The sequence below is a fragment of the Panthera pardus genome, unplaced genomic scaffold, assembly GCF_024362965.1.
Source record: "Panthera pardus isolate Hobbes unplaced genomic scaffold, ASM2436296v1 HiC_scaffold_24, whole genome shotgun sequence".
Lineage (NCBI taxonomy): Eukaryota > Metazoa > Chordata > Mammalia > Carnivora > Felidae > Panthera > Panthera pardus.
This window is the reverse complement of record NW_026526810.1, coordinates 130,673,749-130,684,742: the sequence shown is the minus strand read 5'-3', so window position 1 is coordinate 130,684,742 and position 10,994 is coordinate 130,673,749. Positions and strand designations below refer to the sequence as shown.

Below are 10,994 nucleotides of genomic sequence, written 5' to 3'. Positions count from 1 at the left end.
AGTTAAGCGTGTGACTTCGGCTCGGGTCATGATCTCACGGCTGGTGAGTTCCAACCCCACAGCGGGCTCTCTGCTGTCAGCCCAGAGCCGGCTTCGGATCCTCTGTCCCCCGCCCCCCCCCACCTCTTCCCCACTCACACTTGCACGCTCTCTCTCTCTCTCTTTCTCAAGAATAAACATTAAAAAAAAGAAGAAAAATATTTTTAAAATAAACATCTAAATTAAATTAAATGTGATCTAAATTAAACCCATGTGCAGGCTGGATCCTGCTTGTTGACCTCAATCTCTGCTCTCCAGGAAAAGCTCCAGGGGCTGGAGCGCTGGCCGGAGGGTTCTCGCGGATGGCCTACGAGGGCCTAGTGGCCCAGCGCCTGCCAGCCTCTTAGACCACCATCGCCAGGCTCCAGGAACACTGGCTTCTGGGTCTTTGCCGCTGCCCCGTGAGGACCGGCCCCCTGGCACCTGGCCCACTGGCTGTGTCCTTCCCAGACCCTTCCAGCACCTGCCTGCCTAGAGGACCCAGCGGGCGGCCATCCTCGACCGCTCCATTCCTTGACTGCCTTGTCACCGATGACCTTCTCCTTTCCTCTGTTCCAGCCACCCGATGCCGTGGCCACGCGGGAGATGGAATGTCCCATGCAGACACTCTCGATCTGTGGCCACAGCCTCCTGTTCTTTCGCTCTGTCACCTAGACGTTCCCCCTGCTCCATAACTGCATCCGTTCTGCCTCCCGCTCCTCCTAAGTCCATTCCTTCCTTGATTCAGCCATTCTCCGTAGTCATAGGGTAGTACCCCCAGCACCCTTGAACGATGGCCATCCATCTGGAAGGACCCCACGCTGGGGAAACCCAAGTGTCTACCTGTTTGGGGCCGGAAATCGTTGCTCGAGTAATTCACACAACGTTAGATCAATGCCTTCCGGCTTCAGCCGGGCCCTTAGCACCCCCTCCTCCGCCGCCTCCATGCTTCCCTCCCTGCCCTTGAGCATCTTAGGTCTTCCTCAAGCCTCAAACCCCTCCGTGACCACCTTATACCTCACCTTCCTCATCCTTCTCCCTCCTAACCTCTGAGCCTCCCAGCCTCTGGGTCGAGCATGTTTCTTCTATCTGGAACACACCTTTTTGCCATCTGGTTTGGCCAACTGCTAGTTGTTTGGACTCAGCTTATATGTCTCCTCCTCCTGGAAGCCCTCCAGACCCATCCCCGCCCAGCCACCCATCCTGGGCCCAGTTCCTCTGTGCTCTGAGCGCCTCCTCTCACGCAGTGGGGGCAGTTACCCTGCTTTGTGTCACCTCCTATTCTTATTTTTTATTTTTTTTTAATGTGTATTTATTTTTGAGAGAGAGAGAGAAATAGAGGGAGACAGCACGTGAGCGGGGGAGGGCAGAGAGAGAGGGAGACACAGAATCCGAAGCAGAGGCTCCAGGCTCTGAGCTGTCAGCACAGGGCCCGACGTGGGGCTTGAACTCACGAACCGTGAGATCATGACCTGAGCTGAAGTTGGACACTTAACCGCCTGAGCCACTCAGGCGCCCCTCTTGTTTTCTTTTTTTATACTCTAATCATTTCTGCAAGTTCCTTGGGGTTAGGACCCCTAGCCGTATCATCTCTGCATGCCTAGCCGTCAGCGGAGAAAATTTTGGGCGGGCAAGAGACCCTCACCGGAAAGTTGTATGAGTTTCCTATGGCTGCTGTAGCAAATTACCACCAACTGGATGACTTAAAACAACACAACTTTATTGCCTTACGGATCCGGAAGCCAGACATCTGAAGTCCGTCTCCTTGGGCTAAAGTCGGGTGTCTACAGGGCTGGCGCCTTCTGGAAGCTTGAGGGGAGAATGCGTCTCCTTTCCCTTCTCCGGCCTTCGGCGGGTGCCAGCAATGGCTCGGGGCTCCCCCACGACACTCCAGCCTCTGATCCTGCTGTCACGTGGCTTTCTCTGACCCTGACATTGCCGCTGCCCTTTTACAAGGACCTTTGTGGCTGCGTCGGGCCCACCCAGACGGTCCCCTATAATCTCCCCCTCTCAAGATCCATCACATGTGCAAAGTCCTCCTACCCTAATCACACCCACGGTTCCCAGGGACTGGGTCCTGGCCATTCGGGGGGCTCACTGTCCCAGCCGACCACAACAGGACTTCCCGATGTCCGAAACCGCGGATCCGGAAGCCAAGCTTCGTGACTCCCCGCCGCTTTACTTCTGCCAGAAAAGTTGGAGGATGTCTTTCCGCTGGGCCAGGCACACGGGACGAAGGCTCCTAGGGACGCACTGTTTACAAAGCTCCCGCACCTTGGTCTTGAAGAGCCGGCCCACGAAGACGTAAATCACCGGGTTCAGGCAGCTGTTGGTGAAGGCGAAGAAGTTGGCGTACTGCAGGCCCAGGTCTATGAACTTCTCCCAGAAGCAGCCGCGGACGGCCTGCACCTGGAACAGGAAGTCCAGGAAGGCAAAGAAGTGGTAGGGGGTCCAGCACACCAGGAAGGCAGCCACGAGCGTGAGGAGGAGCCCCGCGGTCTTGCCACCCGTGGAGCCCCCGCTCCGCGTGCCGCCCACCTCCGCGCGCCCTCGCAGGGAGGCCAGGATCTGGCCGTTGTAGAAGACGATGGCCAGCAGCGGCAGGAGGAAGCCCAGCACGTTCAACTCCACCATCCGCGCGAAGTGCCAGGCCCCGGGCGGGTGCAGCAGCACGCAGGCACAGGTGTCGCTCAGTTCCGGGACGGCGGCGAGGGAACGGAACAGGAACGTGGGGACGCTCAGGAGGCCCCCCGCCACCCAGATGAGCACGCAGGTGGCCCACGCCCGCCGCCTGCGCCCCCGCCTCCGGCTGGCCATGGGGTGCACCAGCACCCGGTAGCGGTCCTGGCTGATGGCCACCACCAGGAAGATGCTGGTGAATAAGTTGGCCTTGATGACCCCGTTGACGACGCGGCAGAGGAGGGCTCCGAAAGGCCAGCGGAACCGGTTCGAGATGTTCTCCGCCCAGAAGGGCAGGCCCAGGACGAACACCAGGTCGGAGGCGGCCAGGTTGGCCAGGTAGATTTGCGCCACGTTCAGGCGCCGCCGGGGCAGGAGGAAGACGGACAGCACAAGCAGGTTTCCCAGCAGGCCGCAGGCGCAGATGGCGAGGATCAATGTCGGCAGCAGCCTGTGCAGCAGGTCCCAGGCCTCCCGAGCGTCGTCACAGGACGTGGCGTTCGCGGGGCGGGGCTGGCTCCGGTTCAGGGACAGGAGCGCCAGGAGGGTCCGGGACGCCATCCGCGGCCACCTGCAACGACCAGCATGCGGCATCAGCTGGGGGAGGCGGCCAGCCACAACCCGAGGCCCGGGTCCAGCCCGCCGCCAAGTCCAATTCCGAGCGCAGCCACTTGGCGTGAGCCACTGAGACCCACTAACTTTTAGTTCCCTTTTCGAAAGGCAAAGCTAGTCGTATCCCTCGAAAGGCAAAGCTAGTCGCATCCCTCGAAGGGCAAAGCTAGTCGCATCCCTCGAAGGGCAAAGCTAGTCGCATCCCTCGAAGGGCAAAGCTAGTCGCATCCCTCGAAGGGCAAAGCTAGTCGCATCCCTCGAAGGGCAAAGCTAGTCGCATCCCTCGAAGGGCAAAGCTAGTCGCATCCCTCGAAGGGCAAAGCTAGTCGTATCCCTCGAAGGGCAAAGCTAGTCGTATCCCTCTTGTGTAACCGTGGTGAGGACCAGGGACAGGGTCTATGGAGAGCTTGGTACGGTCGCCTGGTCTAGAGGAAGCACTCGGTCTTATTAACAACCAGATTATTATCGTTCACTCTTTGGCAGACATCAAAGAGCACCCGCTCTGTGCCAGCACCTTGCCAGGGAAAGGACCCAGCCCCCAGCCTGAAGGTGCTCACCGTCCAGAGGCGATGCAGACATGGAGACAGTGGGCGAGGACCTAAGAAAGAATCAGGAAGTGCTAGCAAGAGGTGCAGACAGCGGTGATGTCCGTCCATTGGGTCCCAGACCAGTGGGGTGGACGGAGTAGGGACAAGGGTGGGAGGTTTCCAGCACGAGAAGCCGGGCTTGCAAATTACCAGCAGTAAAACAACATTAATAAAGCAGCTAACATTGATGAGATGATTTCTAAGCCAGACACCATTCGGAGAGTTTGACATTGAAGTACTTTTTCATTTAACGTTCCCAGCAGCCCTGTGGAGGTAAGAGCCTCGTCATCTACATTTGCTCAGAAAGCGGGGCGCGGAGGGACTGATCACTCGTCCACAGTCGCACAGGGGGCTGGAGTAGAGAGGGGATTCAGCCCGGCACAGTCTGATTCCAGAGGCCGGACCTCTGTCTCCTCGATTCTGCTGCATGTTTGGCCCCCAGTCGGTAGATGAGGAAGCCAGGCTCGGAAGTGAACAGCCTGTCCTGGGAGCCCTCAGTCTGTGCTGACCCGAAAGGCCACAGTCCCAGCCACACAGCAGGCCTGCCTCCCAAATGCCCACGCGGAGTTTCAGTGGGGGAGGGATACGGTGGGAAGCAAGCAGACTGAGTCCCGCCGCCCTCTGGAACCCCACGGAAAGAAGGGATCGCATCCTGCACTCGTGGATTTATGGGCACCTGCCGGTCCAGCTGGCCACAGCTGACTCAGGAGACCCGTATGATCCCCATTCACACAGTGAGCAGCTTGTGAACCATTCTTGGCTGGGTGACCTTGAGCAATCACTTGATGTCCCTGAGCACGACTTTCCTCGACCTAGGACATGATGACTTTCGAGTTTGGATGCTGTGTGTAACTCACACGCTGTGCCATTCACACCGAGGTGTAATTTACCAGTTCCTCCATGCATTTGTCTACTGAACCAGTATTTATTGAGCACCTACTATGTACCTGGCACTGTTCTAGGTATTTGGGACAGAGCAGTGAATCAAACTAGCAAAGACCCCTCAGAGGCTTCCAGCCTCGTGGGAGGACAGAGCCCACAACAGTAAACATACTGAATAAAATTGTAGCACGGGGGTGGTAAGCAGGGGGGATGGCGAGATGGAATCAGTTTTTGGATTTTATATTGAGGGTAGTGCCGCCATGATTTTCAGTCGGATACAGGTGGGGAGAGAGGAAGGCTCAGATGATGCCAAGATTTTTATCCAGAGCACCTGGACATATGACGTTGCCATCAGCTGAGATGGAGACGGCAGTGTGTATGTAGATGGGGCAGGGTTTGGCGGCGGGCGGGGAGATCAGGAGTTCACTCTCGGACATGTCAAGGTTCAAGGTTGAAGTATCGAGTGGGGACATCAAGTGGGGATTTCCAGCGACTAGATGTTCAAGTCTGGTATTCAATGACAAGAGCTGGCATAGTGGACGTCCAAGAGTGGACGAAACCACCGAGGGAGAATGTAGACAGAGGGGAGAATGAACTGCTTGGCCACGAGTGGGGAGGTCAGTGGGATACACGGGGGATTAAGGGCTGGTGGCTGTGGCGTATGTGTGGCATGGGGACCTCTGACCGAGTGCATACAGAAGAGTCGAGACACTCTTGTGCTGTAAATCCACAGCTAAATATTTATCTGGTTATTTGGGAATCGTTTCATTTATTTATTTTTCTTTGTGGAATTCTTTTTTTTTTTTTTTTTTTTTTTTTTTTTTTTTTTACCCTGGAAACACTTTAAAAATTTGCAATATGCCCTTTTGGCCTCGATGAGCTAAAAAGATGAAAGTTTCGGGAGGATGTAAGTACTGAGCTCCCCTTTCTCAAGGAAGTTGGCAAATTTGCAAGTTGCACAGACTGTTGATGTTTATTTACATCACTAGGCAGGGCTCTGTGGCGATTTCACCAACCACAAGAAAACCTAAGACCCAAAGCTGCTACTGTAGAAGTTAGTAATTTTAATTTTCTAAACCGTGTATTTTATTTTTGAGAGAGAGACAGAGTGTGAGCAGGGGAGGGGCTGAGAGAGAGAGAGAGAGAGGGAGGGAGACACAGATTCCAAAGCAGGTTCCAGGCTCTGAGCTATCAGCACAGAGCCTGATGAGGGGCTCGAATCCACGAACCAGGAGATCACGACCTGAGCTGAAGTCGGGCGCTCAACCAACGGAGCCACCCAGGCGCCCCAGAAGTTAGTAATTTTAAAAGATCTGCCCTAAGACCGATTGCACCCACGTAGCTGCAGAAGGCGTTGTTACAGGTCGCTCTGGGAAGCATGGATTTTCCATTCAGATCAAGCTACTATTCTGCCAATTAATTCAACTCATTTTTGGTTCCAGTTTATCTCCTGCACAGGTAACAGTGGAAATGACGGCTGATCATGGGTCCGCTTCATAACAACTCCACACACAGGGAAAATGCTATCGGTATCTTCTGATTCTTCCACTGGAAAAAAATCAGTTCCAAACATGATCCAATTCACGGACTCAAAGCAAAACTTCTGGAAGTTCCATCTGGGCGACTGGAACAACGACTTCTGGGGGATGCTATTCTAAATTCAGTTTCAGTTGTTTACGTTGGAACTAGAGTTATGTTTTTGTGATGATAATACAAATACAGATTTTGCTGGGGTGTGGTGTCATGGTAACAGCGATGTTCTTTCGAAAATAAGAGAGCAGTGGAACAGAAATGTACTTTGAAGAGGCCACTGGTGCACATGCCGTTTGCAATTGCATATGAATAAGTTTCAGGATCCTACCAATTAATTCTTTTTTAATGTTACTTATTTTTGAGAGTGAGAGAGACAGAGCATGAGCGGGGGAGGGGCAGAGGAGAGAGGGAGACACAGAATCAGAAGCAGGCTCCAGGCTCTGAGCTGTCAGCACAGAGCCCGATGTGGGGCTCGAACTCACGAACCTCGAGATCATGGCCTGAGCCGAAGTCGGACGCTCAACCGACTGAGCCACCCAGGCGCCCCTCAATATTCTACCAATTAAAATGGAGGTTAGAGTTGACAAAGTTTAGAAAATCTAAAGATGGGTACACAGGGTTACAGAACCACAAGCTTTTCGTAATAAGGTTGACGATGAATTAAAAAAAAAAAAAACCCTAGAGCACGTATTTCCTTTCTTTGCTGCCCCATCATCAATCACTTTTAGGGGACCTTGAGCCTAAATGCCCGGAAATGTTACTAAGCTGTTTGTTAAAGCGGAACTCTAAATTTTGTTTGAATTTTGTTCCAAATCATTTGGATATCTTTAATCAAGGTACGCAAAGAATGGAGCACCAAAACACCTGCTTTTACGCTGTTAGCAGACTGTAATTACCTTGAAAATGAAGGTATTATGCAGAAAATAAAGGACATTTATTGCGAAAGGGGAAAAATGTTTAAAGAATGCGAGCTCGGTGGCACACAAGATTTGATTTTAAATCTCTGTAGTGAGCTTTGGAATATCTCAGTTTGTGGGAAGAATCTTTTCACTTGGGTAAATTCATATTCCGTACAAGAAATGAGACGAAACTGAGAAAACCCGGGATGCGCAGCCTCTAAGTTTCACAAAACGTTCAAAGAGGGGAAGTAACTACAACTTATTTGTAGAGTAAAAATATTCTCTGGTAAAAATGTTTGTTGAGAGCCACTCTGAACTAGGGCGTAAAGGCATCACCTGTGAACATACGTGGGCTAAGAGAGTTACGTGATTTTGTACGTAAAGAGTCAGACCTGAGAACAGCCTCTGCTTGGCAGAATTTGCTCAGAGATTAGCAGGTACCTCAGCCCTTACAGCAAGGACATTTTCTTAACTAAATACATTCTGGTCTGGGGTGCTTGGGTGGCTCCCTCGGTTACGCGCTCGACTCTTGGTTTCTGCTCAGTTCAAGCTCTCACGGTTTGTGGGTTCGAGCCCCGTGTCAGGCTCTGTGCTGACAGCTCGGAGCCTGGGGTCTGCTTCGGATCCTGTGTCTCCTTCTCTCTCTGCCCCTGCCCTGCTCGTGCTCTGTCTCTGTCTCTCTCTCTCAAAAATAAATAAACATTAAAATTTTTTAAAAATAGGGGTGCCTGGGTGGCTCAGTTGGTTAAGCGTCTGACTTCGGCTCAGGTCATGATCTCACAGTTCCTGAGTTCAAGCCCCACGTCGGGCTCTGTACTGACAGCTCGGAGCCTGGAGTCTGCTTCGGATTCTGTGTCTCCTTCTCTCTCTGCCCTTCCCCGCTCGCGCTCTCTGTCTCTCAAAGATAAATAAACATTAAAAAAGACTTTTTTTTTTTTTAATTTTTAAAAAGAAGCTGGAAAAAGCAAGGATTCTCCCTTGGAGCCTCCAGAAGGAACACAGCCCTTCTAACACCTTGACGTTAGCCCAGGGCGACTGATTTTGAACATCTGACTTCCAGAATAATAAATTTGTGTTGTTTTAAGCCACTAAGGTTGTGCTGATTTGTTACGGCATCCAGAGGAAATTCAGGGAATTTCGCCCTCCCTAGGGAATCAGGGGCTGCCTCCCAAGCCACCAGCAGAGACCTCTGACTTCAGCTCAAATCTGGTTGGCTTAGCAGACACTGCCCTCCGTCCCAGTGGACCCAGCTGTGTCCGTGGGGCCCCCACGGACACAGCATGTCTGCTCAAGCTGGGCTCATTTTGAAAGGGTTTGTCTTTACCAGCTGTTGTCTGTGTTTATATGACGTCGGACAGAAAGGAGAGCCCTTCCTTCACCAGTTCTTAGTTTTAGCTCTGATATCTGCCTGGCACATAGTAGGTGCTCAATAAACAGCAGCTATTGATAGTATCGGTAATACTCGATCTTATTTGAAAAACGTAAAGGTGATGCTGGGCAGGCCTGCTAGAGAAGATGATTCTGTAATTTCTACGTGATATTTTCTGAGTTTGCATATTCCAACCCTGGCATGTGCTACTCGGGAGACCACTTTCTTCAACGGATTGGGCCTCGTGGAATTCGTTCCAATTTCAACAGTGAGGTGAGATAAAGGCATTTGAAATACAGACAGAGAGATGAATGAATCTCAACTCAGTCACATAATTAAGATGCGATTTTCAAGCCACAAAGAACCCAACCAATTTATTGGCCTTATGAAATCTTGCAAGCAATCCTGGGAAGACCGATTTGATTTTTATAAATCAAAATTCGTAGATTGAAACTGGTCAGAGTCCACACGGAGCTCATTAGGAGCTGTATTATTCAGCCTCTACGTGTTTCATACGGCCTTGATGTCAAGAAAGAATTTCTGGGACCTCCGTGAGCTAGTCCAGACGCTCTCCTCCTTTTCTGCTGGAAAAGCAACTAAACCCTGAAGTAGGCACAGAATACAATCTCTCCCACTGATTTAGAATTACGTTTAAAACAAAAAACAAGACATACACTTAAAACAGAAAATCTTGCCAGTATTTCATTGTAAGAGGAAGCTTTCTTTGTTTGTTTTTTCCAACGAGACGTGAATCTCCTCTTACACCTTGCTCTCATAAAAGGAAAAAAAGAGACGGCTGTTTACTTACTCAGGGGATGAAAAAACTCGCGACTTCGTCTGGGTTTTCTGATGGCGAGAGCTGCTTTCGGAGGTGTTTTCTGGGCTGAGAAGCACAGTGGAAACGCGATGGCCTCAAATTGCCCAACCTCCTCTCCAATGAGGTCACTGGAGGGATTGCCGAGAAAGTGAGTCTTTCGATGGAAGAAGCAAGCTGGGGTTTAAAAGGAAAATTGCTCTGTACTTTAAGGCTGGCAAGAGAGCATTCAGCTCCCAGCCCCCCTCTTTACTTTGGAGACATCTGGGGAGACCAGTGACTCTGCCAAAAAAAAGTATGTTGGCCAATATGCCCTTAAACCATATTCCGGCATCATCCAGTCCCTTCGAGCCTCAGTGGACATTGAGTAATGACTGTGCCCCGTTCACCACGGGGTCCCACATGCCTGAGGCTTACTACAAAACCTCAGCTTTTGTGGGAGCTGACTTCAATGTCCCTTTTGAGTTTCAGTCCTCAAGGACGCACGGCCAAGAATCCGTTAGTGTGGACCCCATTAAACAAACAGTGAGCTAGGAAAAAAATTGACTCCTGCAACGTCCAGAACTGAATGGGATCAGATACACTTTTCTTCATCTTCCCCAGCAGCTCTGAAGCCTATTTGCCTGCACATATCCAATTGAACTGCTCAAGACCTCCTGTTCAGACAGTAAGAAATTTCTGGCTTTCTTTGAGTGTCTGGCCTCAAGATCCTGTAACTGAAATGCCCCTAACCCTCCCTCTTAAAAATTAAGACGCTTCGAACTCCCTCCCTAAATGCAGGAGAATGCATCCATGCCTGGGGCTTGAATTGTGGCTTCTGGAAAGGTCATCCTCAAATCTCAGGGCCCCAGCCCTCCCCACACCCGAGTCCTGCCTCTTGGATGCCCCATGTCCCCTCTTTAAAAAGAATTTTTTTTTTTTGCATGTATTTATTTTTGAGAGACAGAGAGGGACAGAGAATGAGCAGGGGAGGGGCAGAGAGAGAATGAGATAGAATCCGAAGCAGGCTCCAGGCTCTGAGCTGTCAACACAAAGCCCGACACGGGGCTCAAACCCACAAACCAGGAGATCAAGACCTGAGCCGAAGTCGCACGTTTAACCGACTGAGCCACCCAGGGGCCCCTCCATGTCCTCTTTTGATGTCCCCTTGAACCCAACGTGTCTGGGGCAGAAGAATGTCCCCTTTGTCTTCAGCATCTAGCCTTCTCTGTTTCCTTTCTCTGTACTGACACCTCAGTGGGGACAAACTGCACTTCAGAACTTTCTAGCAAGTCTCTCCTGTTGCTAGATATATTAAAATTGTGGAAGCAGAAAAAACAAAGAAGATTCCGAGACTCAGCAGATGGGGAGCATTTGAGGGAGGAGACTGGAATCTGTCTTTGGGGACGGTCCCTTCACGTGAGGAGAGACCTGGGATGTTTTAGTCACGCAGACGTTAGGTGAATGTCGGCCAGCGTCTGGGTAGCTTTTCATCAGAGAAGGCCTCCAAATCCCAGGCCTTCCTAATTAGCAACGAAGATGGGGGTCTCACCAGTGGAAACCATTTGCAGAGAGTGACTGCCTTTTCTCTCTTCCACGGGAGTGGAGAATGGACTGCTTCT

At 51.4% G+C, this 10,994-nt stretch overlaps 1 protein-coding gene across 3 annotated transcripts in view; it reads right to left on the bottom strand.

Annotated features, from left to right (window-relative positions):
* Nucleotides 1–1,717: 1,717 nt before the first annotated feature.
* LOC109274530 (B2 bradykinin receptor) overlaps nt 1,718–10,994 on the bottom strand; it is a 53,134-nt gene continuing 43,857 nt past the window's right edge. Inside the window, exons 2-3 of one of the 3 annotated variants that reach the window (XM_019462202.2) lie at nt 9,388–9,524; nt 1,718–3,268 (exon numbers count right to left, since the gene is read on the bottom strand). In XM_019462202.2, coding sequence (XP_019317747.1) covers nt 2,197–3,258 — 1,062 coding nt within the window. In that variant the 5' untranslated portion in view covers nt 3,259–3,268; nt 9,388–9,524 and the 3' untranslated portion in view covers nt 1,718–2,196. Of the gene's footprint in view, nt 3,269–9,387; nt 9,571–10,994 lie in introns of all 3 variants that reach the window. The other 2 variants (XM_019462201.2, XM_019462200.2) reach the window with 2 other exon arrangements.